Here is a 23,001-nt window from a genome sequence, read left to right as displayed (position 1 = left end):
CAGCACTGTATTTCACACTTGATGTAGCTTATTTAGAGTATTAAAGGGGTTGAACCTGTGAAACAGTGTTGTGGGTTTGATTATCAAAAACTACACTCATTCCTCATTGACCTTACATTATCATCTTTCAGTAACACATACTGCGAAGTCCTTATCCACTCTTAGTTCTGTTGTGGATAATTTCTTCAACTAATTATGAAATAAATTATCTTCAAGAAGATTCTGAGTCCTGAGATTTGTTGAGTAGTAATGCTTTTATTGAAGATCAACAAAGGGAGGCTAAATCAGAGTTATTATAGTCTCCTAATAGTTTCTGATGTCCCATTTCTTATTTCTTCCTAATTCAACAAATAATGACATGTTATGCTATCTTGGTTAATGGTCTCAATATCTAGGATTGTAAAGGCGATCCACATAGCTTTCAGCATGGTTTACAACACTTTCCAGAGCATCCAGTAACAAGCTGTCAATGTTCCCGTCCAGTTTGATCTCCTCATAGTAGTTCTTCACTGGAAAGATGCAGTTCATGGGAATACCCGTCAAGTTACTGCACTCCTGCATCTGAACACACACACATACACAATGTTCTTACATTTTATATTTGAATATTCATACGTCCAGGTTAATTGAATTTTTTTTCTTGAAGTAGATAATAACCCGACAGCAACCAAAGGAGTTCAAATACAGTCAGTGCACATAGTGAGACTAGCCTGACGATGTCATACTCATAATTCTAGTCAGAATATGAGTGTGATACTGACCCATTGGGCTGTGATTATGGGGCGTGTTTAACGAACCAGGGAACAAAATGCCTCTTCGCTCAATTGAATACCTACAACCAATCAGAGCAACGTAGTATGACCATCTGATACATTAAAACTTTTACTGGATCCCGTAGGAAGGACGGCAAAAACATATTTTCGATCGACAAATGCCTTGATCGCGTTTCTATGTTCCTCTTTCAAAATGAATGCGCTGTCAATATCTGTGAGATATGCCTGCTCACGTTATACTTATTAGCAGCGAGGCTAGCTAGCTACTATGTGTTTCAATGGATTTTTGGTCTAAGCGTTAGCAATAACCTATCAATAATGGTCTAAAGTGCTTCAGTAAAGACCTACAATCCTAGGTAACATTCGTGTTGCACATACACAACTAACCGAGTCAATGTAGACATAAAGTCGTGTAGATAGCTTAAATCACATCAAATATGTCCCACTAACAGGCTCCCGAGACGCCGCCATCTTGCTACGATTTCTAATCTATTGTTAATTCAACTCAAGCGTTGGTTGGTCATCTGTCCATCATCGTATAAAGCCCGCCCTGACAATTTGATTGGTACGACAGAATCCTGCCTTCTGATACTCTCTCCCCAACGGCACAGAGCCAGACCGAACTTCCCTCACAAATTTTGTGGGCGGGGTTCGGGCTGGTATCCAGGCTATAGTGAGACATGATTTTGTACATGAATATGATCATAAAGGTCTTACACAAACCCAAACACACACACATTTGCACAAATACACAAACAGTACAAATGCACAAATACAGACACACATATATTTTCAACCAAAACAACATACTTTCTTCTTTATATTTTTGCTTGAATAGACGCGCTGCAGATCACCCTTTACTAGAGGACAGGCCGAGTCCACATGGGTCATGAAAATCATCTGAGGGATATCTGTAGATCCAACACACACACACACACACACCCACCCACCACACACACACACACACACACACACACACACACACACACACACACACACACACACACACACACCACACACACACACACACACACACACACGTTACCAGACATAACTATAACTGTTCATTTAAAAAATAATAACATGCTAATTTTGACAGTTCTATTAGATAATGAAGTTAATCTTACCCATGCCAGTGGCTCTCTTTCTGATGTCACCCATCTTTTTAAAAAGATTATTCTTCTCCCCCATCAGAGTTATTTTATCAGCTGGGAGCACGCTGATCAGACAATGAATCATATCACTAGGCTTAGGGTCTTTGTTGTAATGCAAGTCAGACTCTGGCAATGGATCACTAGAATGAAACTGAACACCAGCAAGCAACATGCAGTCCGTTAATGAGTGTGTGTATGTGTGAGTGTGTATGTATTCACCCATGTGTGGGTGTGTGGAAAGCTAAGCTGATCATTCACTGAACTTGCATGCATGCAGAATAAGTCAAACAATTTGTATCATTATAATTATTTAAATGTGTGTGCTTTCATCATACCCTGGTACCCGTTCTGACATGTCCTTTTAAGATACTGATGATGTCATCAGGATGCGACCCTTTCATTTCTTCACTCTCCAGACCCATGATGTCACTGAATACATACGGCAAAGCTTTGTTGTCGCTGTTTTTAATTTGATAGGCGTTGTACTGAAAGGTAATACAGCAAAAATCAAATGACAAAAAATAAGATTAAATAAATATATGGGGGCAGTCCTTCACCTTAGCAAAAGGCTGTTAATGCTGTTACACCCTTTCTTTCTGTACCCCTGAAGCAACGTCGTTGATTGGTAAAAGTATATACTGTATCTTGGTGTGAGCCTCTTTATTTACCATTACAGAGATTTTATTCTTGAGAGCACAGACTTGACAGACAACTAGAGGGATGTAAAAATAGTAGTAATGGTTTACACTTTTAAAAGTGAAACATTTACAAAATCATTGAAAATGATGTGCTGTACATTCGGAAGTACCACATAATGTGATAACCATTCAACTCCCCCTTAATTGCTTATTACTCACAGCTTTCGTGAAACTTTTGCCAGCGTGTGTAGCGACCAGCGCCCCAACTTCCACTCTGTTCTTGAAGATGCTTTGGATGGAGTTGACGATGCTGGACTTCCCAGACCCCACAGGGCCATGCAGCAGGAAGTTCAGGTGTTCTACCTGTGGGTTTTTGAGTTTGTGTTTCTCTAATCTTCCCTTGATGGAATCTTCTTCCTCTTCTTCCTTTTCCCTGTTAAAGCAATGTTTTTGCTTTTATTTATAATGATTATTGATGCCATTTATAATTCAAGTCATAGTTTTGAGTGTGAGGCCCTCTTACTTGCTCTTGATGCCCCCCTCTTTCCTGTAAAAAGAAGCAGAACATTTATTTTAAAGCCATTTATTTATAATGATTATGGCATAGCAATGTTTTTGCATTTATTTATAATGATTATTGATGAAATTCATAATTCAAGTCAGAGTTTTGAGTGTGAGGCCCTCTTACTTGCTCTTGATGCCCCCCTCTTTCCTGTAAAAAGAAGCAGAACATTTCTTTTAAAGCCATTTATTTATAATGATTATGGCATAATTTGTATTCTCAAATCTCTCTCTCACTTCTCTACAGAGCTGAGGTTGTATTTTGTGCAAGCAAAGAGCACTGCTCTATAAAATATGACATGCCAGCTGGTTTGTGTTGAATATTCCTGATCCCTTCCGTGATATTCAGTATTCAGTATTCAGCACTCAGTACTAATGGGTAAGTATGTCAAGTGTAAGGAAACTAGCAAACACAAATGAGAAAAGGAAACTGTAAATGAAAGAAACTGGTATTCACCCCCATTCTACAGACCGCCAAACCTGGTCATACTCTGTAACACACACAAAAGTCACATCTAGTAGGACCGTATACTCTACTTACCATACAGTCTACCTTCTCTCTCCACATAGAAGGTGGCAACCCTCGTATACTCATACAGAACTTAAGAGGGGATTGAAGTATAAACATATTTACTTTTATATAGCTATGTATTAAAAGCAAATTTAGAGTCTGTCACCACAACTTACCAAGAAGAGTGACTTTAACTGAGCGTGAGATACTGTGTGGACCTTTGACGAGCCTTACGCTGTAGTCTCCCTCATCTTCTCCCTTGGCACCTTCGATGGTCAGGCTTACTTCTGTCAAACCCTTCCAAATGCTGATCCTGCCTCCGTGACACAACGCCTGTCCATCCTTCACCCATACGACATTTACATCCTCAAGGTTGTTGGCAGTACAATGGAACACAATGTTCTCCTTTAATTTCACTCTCTTGTCCTGCAGCTGCGATGTAAACACTGGGAACCAGAAAGTCAGATTCTTTAAAACAAGAAATCAGCTGTTGCTTCTGAAAAACCTAAAGTTACAAACTAATCGAATGTTGTTGTGGCATGTTTTTTGTTAAAATAGTCCAGTTATATTAACATTCATGTTTAAGAGAACTAGTGATGCTTTAATATTTTTTAGAAAGAGTAGCCTAACTGTAAGGTATAATTATCTTTTTCAAAACATACCTGGTTTTATTATAGGTATTTCCCTGATTGCTTCTGTGAAGATGGAAGAATATTATTATCTTACACAAAATTACAATTTCAAAAAGTCTAATATGGTTTTGTATGAAATAATCCCATGATTGCTTCTGTGAAGTTCCAAAGGCCTCACTGCCTACTGAATAACATTACATTTACATTTAGTCATTGAGCAGACGCTTTTGTCCAAAGCCACGTGCAAGGGAGGGAACAGTCAAGCTACGAGCAATAGAACCTGTTGTAACAATAAATACTACCTTACATTAGATGTATTAAAGAAAGAAAAAAGAGTGCGGGAATGTTGCAAGTAAAGCACTAGTCGAGGTGCCAGTTAGGATAGGAGGTGCTCTCTAAAGAGTTGGGTCTTCAAGAGCTTCTTAAAGGTAGAGAGGGACGCCCCTGCTCTGGTAGTGCTAGGCAGTTCATTTCACCAACGTGGAACTACAAATGAGAATAGCCTGGACTGCCGAATAAGCCATAAACACACTAAAAGTAGCCCGATAATCTCACACACAGATTCAAAGTTCATTCAATAAAGCTAAGTCAAGCCCACTGTCTTCATAAGTGAAAGCAGAAATTCTTTAAGAGATAAAAAAAACTACTTTTTTTTTGCATCATTGCCTTGTTACATTTGTCTTTATAGGAGTTTGCCTCTGCAAGCTCAAAATCAGACACTAATCAAGAGGTCTTGTTAAAGGCATACTGACAAATTCTGAATACAACCTTTATTATTTTGTGTAACTAACTAAAATATCTCTGCAGTGATATGTAATTGATTTGAAATTGTGATTAAATTCATGCCAGTTTTCAAAATATTATGTGATACGGAATGTTAAGTTCTATAACAGAAATACTGAGAGATTGCCACTGATCCATACAATGTATAAAGTGGGTTGTTATTCCAAGTCATAGAACACAGACAGACAGAACACAGACAGACAGACAGACAGACAGACAGACAGACAGACAGACAGACAGACAGACAGACACACACACACACACACACACACACACACACACACACACACACACTCTAACTCACACTCACTCTGAAATAGTCAGTTATATTAACAGTAATGTTTAAGAGAACTAGTGATGCTTTAATATTTTCAGACAGAGTAGCCTAACTATAAGGTATAATTATCTTATTCATAACATACCTGGTTTTGAATTATCTCCTCCCATGATTGCTTCTGTGAAGATGGAGGAATATTATTATCTGATAACAAAATTACAATTATAACATTTTAAAATGAAAGCAAAGTTCCAGAGGCGCCCGCGCCTCATAGCCTACTGAATAGGCCATAAACACTAAAAGTAGCTCATTCAAAGCAGCTAAGACAAGCCCACTGTCTTCATAAGTGAAAGCAGAATTTCTTCAAAAGATTAAAAACCACTCGAAAAGAGGTCTAACACTATAGAGCAGCCTACCTAGGAGGCATACAAAATACAGCTAACAATGACATTTCGCAAGATTTTGCTAGGACCACTGAATTATATAGCCTAACACATAGCCGGGGGGTGCGAAGGACAGGTGTGTTACCTTTCCTTCACATCTACCATCAACATTAATTTAGAGAGTATACCACAACTAGTTGCCTATACAAACACACCTGAAAAAGGTTTTCTACATACTGTTCACTCTTACTCTAGTTTCCACCGGAAATGTGTAAGTTACTGTCGGCTTTTAGCCAGTTATACATTGAAGCTCTTTTTTTTTAGCCTGACGATGTCATACTCATAATTCTAGTCAGAATATGAGTCTGATCCTGACCCATTGGGCTGTGTTTGGGCCATTATGGGGCGTGTTTCAACGAACCAGGAAAGAAAATGCCTCTTCGCTGAATTGGATACCTAGAACCAATTAGAGCAACGTAGTATGACCATCTGAACTTTTACCTGATCCCATAGGATAGGAAGGACGGCAAAAACATCTTTTCAATCGACAAATGCCTTAATCGCGTTTCTCTGTTCCTCTTTCAAAACGAATGCGCCTTCAATATCTGTGAGATATGCTTGCTCCTGTTATACTTATTAGCAGTGAGGCTAGCTATAGCTACTATGTGTTTCAATGGATTTTTGGTCTAAGCTTTAGCGATAACCTTACAATAATGGTCTAGAGAGCTTTAGTTAAGACAAACAATACTCTGCAACATTCGTGTTGCACATACACAACTAACCGAGTCAATTTAGACATTTAAAAAGTCGTGTAGATAGCTTAATTCACATAAAATATTTCCCACTAACAGGCCGAGACGCCGCCATCTTCGTACTGTTTCAAATCTACCGGTTAATTCAACTCAAGCGTTGGTTGATCATCTGTCCATCATCGTATAAAGCCCGCTCTGACAATTTCATTGGTCAGATCGTTTTGCTGAAAACTGATATTGTCTCCCAACTAGCTAAAAGCCAGACCAAATCTCCCAGAACAAAAATGTTGTGGGCGGGGTTTGGGCTGGTATCCAGGCTACTTTTTTTTAGTATTGTACCCACAATTTGTACCGACATATTATTCACAAGATACCTGCTTTTATTTTTACTTAATCCCCAGTAAAATACCAGAAGAGGGCAGATACAGACTCTGGTTACAAACAAATAATCAATGTTTCCAGACGAAGAAGCTTGACTATAAGGTATTATTATTTTATTTATAACATAGGCTACCTTGTTTTGTCCTAGAACTTACTCTCTCCCAGCGACAGTCGACCACCTTCATCCACTTCAACCACTGTCATCACCTAGTTTCACGGGCGTTTTTATACGACTCGGAAATCCTATTATGAGAAATCAAAAGTGAAAGGGACCCAGACGGACGACTACTGATAACAGAAATGCAGTAAGATAAAGAGTTTACTACCTTGCTACATCTTCGAGGCAGTCGATATTTATGGCATTATTATTGTGCCTCATTCCTAAACAGGCAGTTGTCAACTTTGAGCAGGGAAAAATACGTTTTTTTGCACGCACACAATTATATATTGTAGAGATGTTTTACTCTCCCGCAAAGAAAAACTTGGTGCGCTAAAATTCCAATGTACACTCCCTTACACAACAGCTTCTCTCTGTGCGCGCTCTACTTGCCCTACACATTATTGCTCAATTTAGCAAAGCCTTACATGGTGTCGTTGATGTAACTGTTCCTTTTATATTTGTCAAATTAATTGTCAGAAGTATATTAAATACCGTCCACGATCCGATTCAGGGGAAACCTTAGGCCAGTTCAATGGGGAAACAGTGAGCTAGCAAGGTGTTACTAGTGATAACAGTTTAACCATGTATTCATCATCATCATCATCATCATCATCATCATTATTCATTCAGTGAGAATTGACTAAGCACAGAGCTCTTTTGCAGCAATGCCCTGGTTGAGTTTGCATAATACAGATGAACAATAAATACACAAACCATAACAAAACAAAACAGACACAAATAAATAAACAAAACACATTATACAACTCAGAAATAAAAAAATAAAAAACAAGTAAAAAAAAAAATACAAAAACAACAGCACTGAGGCACATCCTTAGCATCTAAAACAGACAGACAAACACTAGTTTCAAGTCCTCTTCAACAGTGTTCCATTTATGGGAAGCAAATAACTTAAAGGTAGTTTACCTATTAGTTTTGATAAGGGGGATTTCGAGGTAGATGAGGCTCTGTGACCGTGTGATATGACAGATGGCTTTTATTTTTAAAAGTGACATGAGATAATAAGGCAATTTCCCCGATAAGGCTTTATAAACAAATAAAAGACAGTCTTTTTCCTTCCTGTCTGCTAGAGGGAACCAACCAACATTCTTGTATTAATTACAATGGTGGGTCCTGGAAGTGTCCCCTGTGACAAAACAAATAGCACTATGGTATACAGAGTCCAGGAGTTAAAATGCCCTGTAAGAGTAGGGACAATTTGTGCTGCCAGGTGTAGAATTACATAAAAGAAAAATCAAAGTCTAGTGTCAGGTTTTATGTGTCAGGTGTTTATGTCTATCCCTTAACTTGCTCTTTTCCCTTAACTTGCTCTTCTAGCCTAATTGCACACTTCCTACCATTCTTGTATGAGTATCAATATTATTATTATTGTTATGTATCAATATCCTCTAACAACGCCAATGCAGCCATATCTCCTACTGAAAACTAAGCCACTATTAGTGTTTTTATAGGCTATAAGTTTGAGCGAAATGTTTTACACTTGTGAAATTAAAACGGAATACCTATAAGATGTGAATCTCATTCATGTGTGAATTATTCTAAAGGAGCCGCACCATTTTACAACACCTGAAATCAGCACATTCTCCAACAATGAGTTACTTTATATGCTAGGTGTTATCTGATGGGCCTCGACCAAAGTGGCAAAGTGGCATTTTTATACGTCTCTCAGAAATGTCTTCTCGGAAATCCTCGAATCGAAAGTCAAAGGGACTCAGACGAACGACTACTGATAACAGAAATGCAGTAAGATAAGTAGTTTACTACCCTGCTATATCTTTGAGGCAGTTAATATTTATGGTATTATTATTGTGCCTCATTCATAAACAGGCAGTGGGCAGATTTGAGACCAGAAAAATATTTTGTTTTTGCACGCACACAATTATATATTGCAGAGAGTTTTTTTTTCTACCGCAAAAAGATAAACTTGGTTCGCTCAATTTCCAATGTACACTCCCTCACACAACAAACATAATTGTGCAAAGCCTTACATGGTGTACTTAATGTAACCTTACCTTTTATATTTTTCTCATTATCTGTCAGATGTATATAATTTTATATTGAATAACAACCATAATGATCCTTTTTTTTTGTAAAATGAATGTGTCCGATTCAGGGGAAACCTTAGGCCAGTTCAATGGGGAAACAGTGAGCTAGCAATGTGTTACCAGTGATAACAGCTTAACCACGTATTCATCATCATCATCATCATTATTATTATTAATAATTCTAGGAGAATTGACTGAGCACAGAGCTCTTTTGCAGCAATACCCTGATTGAGTGTACATAATACAGAGGAACAATACATAAACAAACCATAACAAAACAGACAAAAAATTAATAAACAAAACACATTATACAACTCAGACATTAAGTATAAAAAAATAACATAGAACAACAGCACTGAGGCACATCCTTAGCATCTACAAGGCTCTTACATTGGTTGACAGACAAATACTGGGTTAGTTTCAAGTCCTCTTGAACAGTGTTCCATTTATGGGAAGCAAAAAACTTAAAAGCTATTTTACCTATATTAGTTTTGATAAGGGGGATTTCAAGGGAGATAAGGCTCTGCGACTGTGCGGCATGACAGATGGATTTAAGCAATAAGCCCCAAGAGGCTTGCGCTGGGTTTTAGAACAGGTAAGGGGAGTTGTTGCACGACACGAAGCGGAAAACAATCAAACACGGACTCGCGGGGCTTATTGCTTTTCTAAAACTGTTACTACAAATATTTGATTTGGTTTTATAAATAAAGACAATTCAATTTAAGAAACAATAGTTTAATGATAAACCGTCATTCTTCCGCCACTAAAAAATATAGTTCCTAAATAAATCGTTGCCACCCTTGAAGCAACGCAACAGCCAGATGGAACAATGTGTATGAAATGCGCTATATGAATACGCTGCGCAGTAATATGGAATGTTATCATAGAATGTTATGAGGTCAAATTGTAAGGTAATGCTGGATTTTACAACGGCCTTTAGCCAATGACAATCAAGGATTTGAACAATCAGTTTTAGAATTTATTTTTAAAAGTGACATGAAATAATAAGGCAATTTCCCCACTAAGGCTTTATTAAAAAAATAAAAGACAGTGTTTTTCCCTCCTGTCTGCTAGAGGGGAACAACCAACAATCTTGTGTGAATTACAATGGAGGGTCCTGAAAGCGTCTCCTGTGACAAAACGAATAGCACTATGGTATACAGAGTCCAGGAGTTAAAATGCCCTGTAAGAGTAGGGACAAGTTGTGCTGCCAGGTGTAGAATTACATAAAAGAAAAATCAAAGTCTAGTGTCAGGTTTTATGTCTTTTACGTATGAGACTACACACTGTCAATAGACTGTGTTGCTCTACAAAATACATTGTCCATGTATGGGAACTGATTACAGGGCATAATCAGTCGCGGTTTATGGAACATATCAGATAAGTACAGTCTCAATCTACTCCCAGTAACGCATTTCTTACTTTCAGTTTGCCTTGTATCTTTCACACTTGTCTTATCTGACGCTTGGAACTACTTTAAAAAAAAATTATAATCTAGTAAAAATACAGTTTCTAGATACTAGCCACAAGACACCTGGTGAATTAATGCCCTTCAAGCGGATATACAGTGCCCTCCGCAATTATTGGCACCCTTAGTGAATGTGACCAAAACAGGCTATGAAAAAATATTTGTTTGCTGTTTATCCTCTTGGTCTTTCACTCAAAATATTCTCAAAAATCTTACCTTTTCATTGAAATAAAATTATTGAAAGAAAACATTTTAATTTTACATTAAATAAATATTATTGTCCTTAACAGGTGTGCCACAATTATGGGCACCCCTTAATTTAATGTTTTGAGCAGCCTCCTTTTGCCAAGATAACAGCTGCAAGTCTTCTCCTATAATGCGTGATGAGGTTGGTGAACACATGGCATGGATCTGAGACCATTCCTACATACAGTATCTCTCCAGATCCTTCAGATTCTTAGGTCAACGCTGGTACAATAGGTTTCAGCTCTTTCCACAGAGTTTCTATGGGGTTTAGGTCTGGGGACTGTGATGGCCATGGTAAAGCCTTTATTCTGCTGTCGGTGAACCATTTTTGTGTTGATTTTGAGGTGTGCTTCGGATTTTTTGTCCTGCTGGGAGGTCCAACCACGGCCCATTTTAAGCTTCCTAGAGGGGGCTGTTAGGTTTTCTTTTTATATCTGCTGGTATGTGATGGAGTCCATGATACCAGGTATCCTAACAAGATGTCGAGGGCCTTTGGAAGAAAAACAGCCCCCCAACATCAGAGATCCGCCACCATACTTCAAAGTGGGTATGGGGTGCTCTTCTGGATGGCTATCTTTCTGTCTACGCCAAACCCACCTTTGATGTTTGTTGCCAAGAAGCCTTATTTTGGTCTCATCTGACCATATAACTCTAATATAAAAGTCTGACTTACATTTGGCAAACTGTAGGCACTTTAGTTTGTTGTTGATTGACATCATAGGCTTTTTTCTGACAACCCTCAAAAACAACTTGTGGTGATGTAGGTGCAGTCTGATGGTAGTTCTGGAGACTTTCCGACCCTAGGACTTAACTAACCTCTGCAATTATCCAGCTGTGATCCTTGGAGATTCTTTTGCCAGTCGAACCATCCTCCTCACGGTGCGTGGGGTCAATTTACAGATAGGTCCTCTTCCAGGCTGATTCCTTAAATCTCCTGTCGCTTTTAACTTCTTAGCTATTGCCCTGATTGTGGAAGTGGGTATTTCCAACTGTTTAGATATTTTCTTATATCCCTAAATCCGGGTTCCAGCAGCTCAACAACTTTTTGGCGCACTTTGACACTGAGTTCTTTTGTCTTTCCCATCTTGATGAATGACTAAGGGTATTTGGCCTGTGTCACCTCATATTTATAAATCTGTGCAGCAGGAAGCCATGTTTGACCACTTAAGAGTTCCTAATCAAACAGGTGAACTCAAAAATGTAAAAAATGACTGCTACTATACTTCAGTTAGATTTTAATTATAGGATTTTCTAGGGGTGCCAATAATTGTGGAACCCATGTTTTGGAGTAAAATATTTTATGTAATGTCAAAAAAATACATTCTTTCAAGAATTTTACTTCAATGAAAAGGTAATATTTTTGTGAAAGGGAAAGACCAAGAAGATAAACAGCAAAGATTCATTTTTTCATAGCCTGTTTTGGTCACATTCACTAGGGGTGCCAATAATTGCGGAGGGCACTGTAGTGATGAAGGTAAAACTGGGAAGCAAACTCATTGACAGCCTGCGATGTTGGAATCATGGAGAAAAATCTAAAAGTATAAAAAGTGACTTACTATCTATGCTGCCAGGCAGCTCACTAATGTAACTGGTGGATTTGCTGACAGTAAGGAACAGCTGCATGTATCTCCTCTTTAACCCAACTTCTCTTCCCAGGAAATAGACATACAGTGCAGATGATAAACTGAATAATATAATAAATATATCATCTAGAAAAAAATATATTTTTATAATAATTTAACCCAAGTCTCCTGTGGCCGTAATAAATAAATAATGCTAACAAGCTAGCATAGCCTTGAATGAAAATTGTAGTAGTTAGCCAGCTTACCTAGCTAATGATGCTCACTTCATGCAACAATAATATATAATGGCCGATAGAGGGCACTACATTTCTGAGCTGGAGGTCACACAGATGGTCACAACGTCAATATGTGCACAATCTAACTAAAACAATACAAAGAAGAAGATTTGAACAACAGCTGGGTATAATTCAAAATTAGGTCGCCACAAACTGTGGATCAGCTAAACTGTGAAACTGTAACTGGCCCAGCTTTGTGGAGGAGTAACGTTACTCACAACGAGCAGGTCAAAGCAGTTCTTTAAGCAGTGTTCCAGAATCGGCGTGCACATTATCCAGCCTCTGCATGGGACAGGGGGATTGGTGTCAGGACTTGAGTCTTAACAAGGGCCAAGTGATAGATAATTGATTACATATTCCCCATCCACAGGAAATATTTACTGTCTTGCATGCAAGCTTTTTTCCCACCAAATGACATCTGTTTGTCATTGGCTACTGTGACTGGGGACAACCAGAGTATCTGTCATCAAGTTCCTGGGGGTTCCTAGATGGGTCTATGGTTTAGGGGATGACAACATATTGCTGGGTTCCCAACACAACGGTAACTACTTAGGCATGTTGGAGCTGTTGTCGCAATTTGAACCGTTCCTGGCAGAGCATATGAAAAACTTTGGGTAGGGTAAAAGCACTGTTTCATATAAATCCTCAACAATTTGTAAGAAGTTTACAGGGGAGAACTAGTCTGGGAAGTCCCGCCCCACTTCTTCCGGCCAAATTGATTTTGCCTCTGCAGTGGGTCTGGTCAACTTCGGATAGCCGTTCATTTCAAGATTTCCAGAATCCTTGGAGCCAATCACAAACTGGCTTTTGGCTACCTGGCGCGCCATTGGCGGATTTAAACTTACCACGGCTACGTTACAAAATCTACTGCACGGAGAGTTTTTAAACATTGGACATGGTGGCCGCCGAAGCACCGCAAAACTTCGATAAGGCAAGTTTTCTTTGAAAACAGAACAGAAACTTGCCCTGGAACAATTCATACAGAAAAAATATGTGTTTGCTTTATTACCGATCGTTGTATCGTTGTATAGTATCGTTGGTCTGATTGGTTAAAGGCGTGTCCAATTCCGTGAGTGAAGTGGATCGCTAATGAGTAGTTGGCCAGACTAACTGAGCATATGGAATGCAGTGAAGGGGCAGGGAATTCCCAGACAAGGGGAGAACACCAGAGGCTCTTAACTTAATTTCACCCTTCTTACTTAGAGTACATGACATAGACCAAGACCAAGATCACTGACTACAACTAAGGTATAAGACAAATCAATAGCGCCCTCAAGCCTATCGGTGAATTAATGAAAAGGCTGCTTTATTGGCAGGCAACACGGTGCAGCTGTTCATATAAAAAGATTAAAAAACATTCTCAGTGGAGGTTGCTTTGGTGAAGCCCATGGTATCCCTCCCACTACAAAGGCTATTATGGTGGTAAACATGTGAATGACAACATAATAATCTGTGTGTGAGGAAAATCAACAATCAGTATAACCACCGTGACAGTCTGATACATTTTTAAAAATACAACAAAAAAATATTCACACTATTGAAGATAATTTCATTACAATACAACTGGCAGTCTGACAAACTACTAAAAATTATTCACACTATTAAAAAAATTATTACATTACGTGCACCCTATGTTTAAATATGTATCAAGTACAGAAAACATACTGAACTGTGAAATGTGTTAGATGGTATATCTGGGGAGCTGGCTGAATACTCCCCACTGTTTCTCAAGAGGCTATTCATTCTTAACCTGGAATCAGCACATTCTCTAACAATGAGTTACTTTATATGCTAGGTGTTATCTGTTGGGCCTCGACCAAAGTGGCAGACGCAGATGACTGACCAAATATGACCTAAATGCTTCCGGCCCCCCAATTCTGCACTGCCATCGTCTACTCCTAGTTTCACAGGCGTTTTTATACGTCACTCAGAAATGTCTTCTTGGAAATCATCGAATCTTAAGTGAAAGGGACCCAGACGAACGACTACTGATAACAGAAATGCATCAATAGCCTTGTTGAGACAAATCAAATATTCCATAGCAGACTCCCCGCGGTGTGTAACAGTGTTGTAGAAGCCCCTCATGTCAGTTCACTTCAAAGTTCAAGTTCAAGATGCCAAACACAACAGACAGCAGGCCACTAGAAGTCATTGCTTCTAGCCTCACTGGAGGGACTCTCACTACGTCCCTCTCTTTGCCTAAGAGACGGCTCATGACAAAGTCAAACTTCTTCTGCTCAGTACGATTCATGTCATGGAGGTAACTCATCAGCAGTGTTGGGAGTAACGCGTTAAAAAAGTAACGAATTACTGTAATGCATTGCTTTTTGCGGTAACGTGGTAATGTAAGGCATTACAGAAAAAAAATTGGTAATATTTACCTCGGTACAAATGTCAGTAACGCGCGTTACAATGCATTTTTTAACCTGGAATGAAGTGTTTTATTTTCCTTCATCCAAATTCGCCAAAATCACCGCGAGATCAGCAGAGGTGAAACGTCGGCGCAAAATGTTTCACTTCCTTTTCCTTAAGGCTAGTAGATGCCGCTTTCAACGGTGGAATCGCCAGCTTTCCGAAAAATTGGCAGCAAGATGCCTGTGGCCATTAGCAGCAATGATGACAAGGTAAGGCTAAAACGTTCAGATATGGTATCCTTGCAGATATGATACCCACACTACCATTGCGTCAACATGTTTTTTTTCTTACTGGGCTAAGATAACTTTCCTTCTGAAGCCATGTCACAATTAAATTAAATGTGGTTTTGGAGCCACAAACTCATTGGTTCTAACAGACATGAATGAAAATGTACTTTTCCATTCTCAGAATATAGCTTAAAAAAATGAATTACAAACGATTAAATATGTGGCCATCAACATGATCAGAAAAGTTCAGAGAATTAACGTTAGCCTAATTTAGCACCAAGGTTCTCCCTCCTAGGCTAGGCTATGTGATGTTACTTCACCCGCCACTGTGGCTGTATCGTTTGCAGTGTTGGGCAAGTTACTTCAAAACTGGAATGCATTATTTATTACTTGTTACTGTCATTTTAAAGTAATTCGTTACATTACAATATTACTGTTTTTAAAATGTAAGGCATTACACTACTATTGTATTACTTGTAAGTTACTCGCACCAAAATCACTGGAAGTATGAATTTGGCAATCTTACTGTAATGAAGCTCAAGACGCTCAATTAGTGAATCACACATCCAGTGGAAGGTGATGTGGTATCTGTACTTATGGTAAACAGTAGAACATAATAGCCACAGTGATGGCTCATGGCACAATACAAAGAACAATCATCGCAAGAACAGACAAAAGGTCAAAGTCTGGCAAATTGTGATAGAAATACTGTAACTTTAGGCCTATTCATATTAACAATAATTGGACTGTATTGTAATGTCTAAAAATATGACAGGATACAAAATTAGCATTTCTATGCCTTTATAATTTCCAACTTCACAGCATTAAGCATAGTTTATGCGTCATAAAAAAATCAAAAATTGTTTGCAACTGGATTAGTGTATGGGCTGTACACCTATGGTGGGGAGGCAGTACACATCCAAGTCCTTTGTGAAGGTTTTTCGGCTTTGAAGTACATGCTGAAAATATAAGAAAATAGCCAGATTTCAAATTCAAGAGTCTAAGATTAGATATAAACACTTCATATAAAGGGGCCTTACAATGTACAACCCAAATGAAACCAACTATTTTTGTAAGGTATGGCTGTGCTGAACATGAAGATTGAAATATTTGGGTGCATTAGGCTACCTGCCCCATGAGAACATTTACATTGAAAAATGTATGTGTGTCAAGATATTTTTTCTATGGGACAGGTAGCACAGGCTAGTGTGACTAGTAAATGTCTCCTCCTTCACTTAACTCCTCTTCTCAGGAAATAGAGATTACAGGGCAGATAATTAAGGGCAGATAATGAACTGAATAACATAATAAAACAGAAATCTCGATCCACAAACTTCAATCTCCAACTCATATACACATTTGGGGTGTGTGGACAAGCCGCCACATCCAATGACAATAATGTTGCTGGAAACTGGCTGTGAACAGGGGAGAACACCAGAGGTTCTTAACTTAATTTCACCTTTCTCACTAAGTGTACATGACATAGACCCTCACAGAGATAAGTGATATTCTGCTGTATCTGAAGTAACACTTTAAGTCTCTAACTAACAAACAAGAGTCAGGAGGGTGGATGTATAGATATGAAGTGTATTGCTGCCTTTCCATCCAGCAATGGAGGTGGTTTATAGAGCATCTCGGTGTGTGTGTGCTGAGCAAGCTGTTTTTTGTGTGTGGCAGTGGCTGCCGGAGCCAATCAAAATTATTTTCACTTTCGGCTTCTGGTCTATCTGGTCTACATCAGCCAAGTGTGGCCGCTCCTGCTTCCGACCCAGAATTGGTCTGTTTACCAGATAAAAAAAGAGTACAATTCCTCCCACAAATACTTACTTACTGCAGCTTAGCACTGTATGGCTGTATCATTCCTAAGATTCCTATCTGCAATCCCCACCACAGACACAACACAAGAGACAGACACCTTTTCTGGGGGAAAAAAAGGAAACTAAAAAGTACCAGCTTTAGTGTCACATGAAGGGGTTTCCAAATATGGAATCAACTGGATCAAGAACTTAAAAAGTGCAAATCTCTGAAAGTTTTTAAAAGATCACTTAAAAAGAAATTATTGTACTCACATGTCCAATAGATTTTACAACAGTTGTCTGACATGCCCACAGTCAATTTGATAAAACACTATTAATACAAACTCTCCTCTACTACGGTCTCATGGGTTGGGTGGGGGCTGGAAGGGTTCTTTTGTTTGTTTTGTTTTGTTTTTTAGTTTGTCTTGTTAAGAGGTTTATGTTGTTTGTTATGCCTTTGATAGGTCTCCAGTTTTGTTGTTATGCCCATGGAAGGGCTTTTGTTTTGAGAAGACTGTGTTGTTTGTCATACCTTTGTTGTTTTTGTTGGGTTTCCCTGCTGTTAAATAGCCTCAAGCAGCTTTTTTGGGGACTTTCCCTTTCAATATCTAATGTAAATAATCACTGTTCACTTGTCACCTTCATCGGAAAGATATTGAATAAAAACTTCATCATCATCATCATCACCATAAAAGCTGCAGTAAAACAAAGGCAAAGTGCAGTACCGGCTGTATAACTTTAAAAAAAAATCTGTTGAAATTACAGTAACCTGAGCTAGTTATAAAACTCTATACAACCCAATGCAGACATCTGCATAGACAGAATACCTCCTGGAAGTTCCAGCAAGGTCTCTCCATACAAGAAAGATGAAGAGAGAGGTGCTGCAATCCTGGTTGTCGAACAGCAGTCAATCCAGTTGTCACAGAGACACAGAACCAGGGGAACCAGTGGTATGGGTCTCTGCATTGTGATTTGCTGATCTGAATGACTAACATGACCAGGAATTCTGACAATTATTTTTTTGACTGAAGAAACAGACTGTAAGGCGCAGCTGCATGTAAATGTCTCATTCTCCTTTACCCAACTCCTCTTCTCAGGAAATAGAGATACAGGGCAGATCATTAAATGAATAACATAATAAACCAGAAATATCGATCCACAAACTTTGAGGCGTGTGGACAAGCCGCCACATCCAAGGAGAATAATGTTGCTGGAAACTGGCTGTGAACAGGAGGAGAACACCAGAGGCTCTTAACTTAATTTCACCCTTCTCAAGTGTACATGACATAGACCCTCTCAGAGATAGGTGATATTCTGTTGTATCCGAAATAACACTTTAAGGGCCTGATTTACTAACAGGATTGCGCCCATTTCTGGCGTAAAATAGCGGTCGTAAACATAAAACGGTATTTACTAAGGGGCCGCAGCGCATATTAACGCCTGTGGGTGTGAACAGGGGAGGTAATGTGGAGGTGGGTGGTAACGTAGGCGTGTGAGGCGCAATTTACATGGGAGGAGACAAGGTAAGTGCGCCTAATGATGTCATGCGTGGTATTTACTAAACTGCCTGTCGAGCGCACGTCTCCAATTTGCAGGATAATTCTCCGCCTCATAAAACCACGTCTTAACAAGGAAGCGCATTTCCACTGAGTCTGAATACGTTGATATGGCAGCAGTAATAAGAGCAAGGCGAAGACATAGACAGAGGCAGCGCACAGAAATAATTTTTTCAACTCGTATAACACTTTTTCAATTAAGCGAACCAGAAATCATTAGACGGCACAGGTTAACCAGCCACGCAATACTTCAATTACTGGACCAGATCAGAGACGACATCTAACCCTCCAACCGGAGATCACATTCCATTCAATCAGTTGAACATTGCAAATATTGGCACCGGATCATTTCAAACAGTTATAGTATCAGCAGTTGATATATCTCAGCCTTCACAAATATTCACACAGGTACTCGAAGCATTGCAATGGCGCACTGGTCAATACATTTCCCCACTGCCACAGCTGAAATTATAGACATCAAACAGGACTTTTTTTGAAATCGCAAACTTTCCGAACGTAATATGAACCATTGATTGCACCCACGCCCATATATATTGTAGTGAACCCATGTCCCTTGTAGAAATAATGAATCTCGCCATGTACACATCTTGTTATAATAGACAGTTTATGCATTAATGCCACCAATAGCATATTCTTTATAATCGTGTTCTTTTAAACATCTTGCTGTAGCTGATGGCGGGCAGAACAACAATATAGCAGTACATTGAATCAGGTTCAGTGATTGAGCGAACGTGAACCAATATATCTATCTCCAATTCGCTGAAGCTTCATTTTCTCTTCCTAAATAAATACCACGGAAAAACACTGTGCGTTAATGTGCGAACGCAGTTTAAGCAGCGGTCGCAATGTTAGTAAATCAGGCCCTATATAGGGCGGAGTAAACACAGTTTGCCCAGTGCAGATCTGGTTTGATAAATACCAAGTAAAATGCGCAAAAACACCGTGCGTTAATTTGCGAACGCAGATTAAGAAGCGCTCGCATATTAGTAAATCAGGCCCTAAGTCTCTCATTTATAAACAAGAGTCAGGAGGATGAATGTATAGATCTGGGGCCGTATTCACAAAGAATCTAAAAGTAGCTCATAAGTGGCGAATTTAGGAGAAACTCCTAAAAATAGTGTCAGTCTTAAATTTAGGACTTTTACTAAGAGCAATTCACAAAGTATTTTATCCCTAAAAGTAGCACCTAAGTCTAAGACAGCTTAAAACTCCTCATGAGGACTCCTAAGTCACTAAGACTTATTCACAAAAAATCGTAAGATGGCTGCAGCCGACTTGGAATTGATAAAAGACATTGCTTAAACCGTGAAGGTATTAATATTGTCGTAGAATAAGCGCGGGATGCAATGACGCCTTTAAACAACGATGTGTCCCGAAGTGAAATGTTTGGAAACATAAAGATAGCCTATTTGGCTTTGCGGAAAACGCAAATGACGACAATGGGAATCATCAGTCAGCCGTTTAATTCATCAAACTATCAACGCACTGTAGACCCCACATCATCCAACAGTTTATCCAGTTGCCTTTGGACAATCGCCTATTACACAAGATCAAAATAAATTCCATGGCGATCGCAGGAATGTCCAGTGACGGGACACACATTACAATAATTGCCCCATCAAAAGATGAGGACGTTTTCGTCTACCGTGGCCTGGATGTACCGATGACTCGTGCATTTCAACGGAGAGCGGTCTGCAGCAGGTTTTTGAGAACTTACCAGCTGGATGCCGCTGGGGTGACAGTGGCTATTGGTCCTGGGACCAGTAGGCTTTCGTTAGGCTACGTTTCACGTTCGTTTCGCTTTGATCAATTAAGATTGGAGGGCTTGAAGGGCCGTATGTGCTGATATTTGAAGTGGTCAAGGGCTGGAAATATAATAGCCTAACAGTTTGCTGGGTGCTTTAATTATTACTGCCTTGATTACATGCAATTGCCATATTTTATATAGATCACTTTCAATTTCTCTTAACGTGCAAAGTGTCATTGCCATTGGATGCACAAACTTGTCATTATGCGTGTGCATTCTGCTAACTGCACTGTCCATAACTATTTAATATGACTTAATTTGAAGCCTAGGTTATTCTCTTATTTTCAGTTGATATAGTGGGATTGTTAGAGGGACGTCACGAATGAGTTTTTAATGAGAGAGCCTGTCAACAACCAATCACTGTCCTCACCCCTTCTAAACTCGTGCATGAGAATCGACGTCATCCATAGCAACGGTGCTTTTATCTTAAGCTTAGGAGTTTGTATTATCCTTAGTATGAGTAGGTCTCAGAGGCGTTGTGAATCACTTTTAAGAAATTACTCCTACGTAAAATGTTTTAGCGCAAGTTAGGAGCACTCTTAGTGGTAAGATAAAAAGCTTTGTGAATACGGCCCCTGAAGTTTATTGCTGCCTTTCCAACCAGCAATGGAGGTGGTCCATGGAGCATCTCTGTGTGTGTGTGCTGAGCAAGCTGTTTTTACTTTCTGTGTGGCAGTGACTGCGGGAGCCCATCAAAATTATTTTCACTTTTGTCTTCTGGTCTACAGGCATGAGAATCACTCACCTTTCAGCGAAATTCGCCGTTTTGAAATCAAAATAGGTGACCTACGTGAATCGTGTAGATTCGATGAGTTTTTATTTTTGTGGGGGGGGGCACATATTCAGTGAACTGCGAACACGCAGACCTGTCAACCTGCACGTATTTTGTGTACCCGCCCCCCGCGACGGAGTTTTTGGACATCTTTTTCATATTCAGATGACATGTACTATTGCAGGCATGCACCTAGTGGTGGTAAAGATAATTAATTATATCTGGCAACACTGGGAAAGCAGTTGATCAATGACTGTCTGTCTACAGTCAGAGCTCGCGCAAGAAGGAAAGAAAGATATCCTTTCCAAAACGTGTAGACGTAATAACTAATTTGTGAAACCGTAATGTTACCGTAATGTTAGCATATAAAACGTTAAAACATGTGTTCGGTAACTTAACGAGATGATTCATTTCAAGGGGTATAACCTTCAGATACATTTGTATTAAAAAGTTAGCCGTAGTAGCAAGCATATGATGTGATTAGCCTGGTTACGAGACGGCTACGGTGTGAATAACTGATGGAGTAGGCTAATTTAGCTGCAGAAACGTTAACTCAAACGCCACGGAGACTCCCTGTTCTAACTTTGAATCGCTCTGTTGGGGCAAAGTGACCATTGCAATAGTCTTTGCTAACGTAGCAACTAATTCCTACTATTGCAGCCAGTCAACCTACAAGCCTTGCAGGTATAAAACAAATCATGACGTCAAATGACGATTTTCAGTACAGAGCAACCCTGAGCACTGACATGATAAGCACTTTGGTGACAAGAAAGGTGAGCATGGCTGCAAAGTCACATGGAATGCTTCAGTGGTGCTCTGCTCAAATATAGGCCTATATATATGTATATATTACATATACAGTACCAGTCAAAATTTTGGACACAACTTCTTATTTTTAAGTTTTTTCTTTACTTTTATTATTTTCTACAGGGTAGATAACACTTTTTTTGTTTAGTGCGTCATTCTATATGTGTTCTTTCGTAGTTTAAATGTATTCAGTATTAATCAACAATGTAGAAAATAATAAAAGTAAAGACAACATTTCTCAAAATAATTAAAGGTGTGTCAAAACTTTTGACTGGTACTGTATACACTGTATATATTCTTGAGAAGTGCTTAATGATGCCACATGTAAAGATCTCTTTTCATTTATGGAATTCTTGTCAAGAAAATATGATTGTATTGTTTTCTTCGCTGCTGATTTATTTTGTTGAATAACTGGATGATATGGCTGTGAGTGGGGAATTGACCACGTGCAAAGCACCTGCTAAACAGAACGCAAAGGGCCTTGCCAAAAAAATGTATTGAAATCATAACATTGTATTGGCTGTCAATCATGATGAAAGAGTAGACCAGTTAAGTTACAGCATGTCCAACATCGCTTGTGGGGGTTATGCATTAAGCCATTTGTGGTGCTTATACCACATTGTGCCTCATATAATGTAAATGTTAGACCCAGTGACAGGCTGGCATGAAATGGCCTGCATAATACATAGTAAGGAGGCCATAATCATTTTTGACTCAAGGCTGAAGTTAAGTTTCTCCAGCTCTCCCCAGGTTGGAAAAACAGCATCTCAAAATGCATCCGATTGATGCTTTAAAATATGGAATATTTAAATTTTGCTTACGGGGGAGCATGCCCCCGGACCCGCCTAGAGGGGTAATATCCTCCTCACCTTTTTCACCCCTTACCCGTTTTCATGCCTGGGTCTAACATCAGCCAGTCTAAGTGTGGCCGCGCCTGCTTCTAACCCTGAATTGCTCTGT

The 23,001-nt window shown here is 39.2% G+C and overlaps 1 protein-coding gene across 1 annotated transcript; it reads right to left on the bottom strand.

Annotated features, from left to right (window-relative positions):
• Positions 1-384: 384 nt before the first annotated feature.
• Positions 385-7,049, bottom strand: LOC308372339 (interferon-induced protein 44-like; the record flags this gene model as incomplete). Its single annotated transcript, XM_080847496.1, has 9 exons — positions 385-561; positions 1,584-1,684; positions 1,901-2,078; positions 2,263-2,412; positions 2,785-2,998; positions 3,089-3,112; positions 3,673-3,727; positions 3,814-4,083; positions 7,001-7,049. The coding sequence occupies 9 exons, from the start codon at positions 7,047-7,049 to the stop codon at positions 385-387; spliced, it is 1,218 nt and encodes a 405-aa protein (XP_080703622.1).
• Between the last annotated feature and the right edge of the window lie 15,952 nt (positions 7,050-23,001).

Source organism: Sprattus sprattus, assembly GCF_963457725.1.
Source record: "Sprattus sprattus genome assembly, chromosome: 11".
NCBI classification, from domain to species: Eukaryota; Metazoa; Chordata; class Actinopteri; order Clupeiformes; family Clupeidae; genus Sprattus; species Sprattus sprattus.
Note: the sequence above shows the minus strand (reverse complement) of the source record. Positions and strands in the feature narration are given on the sequence as shown.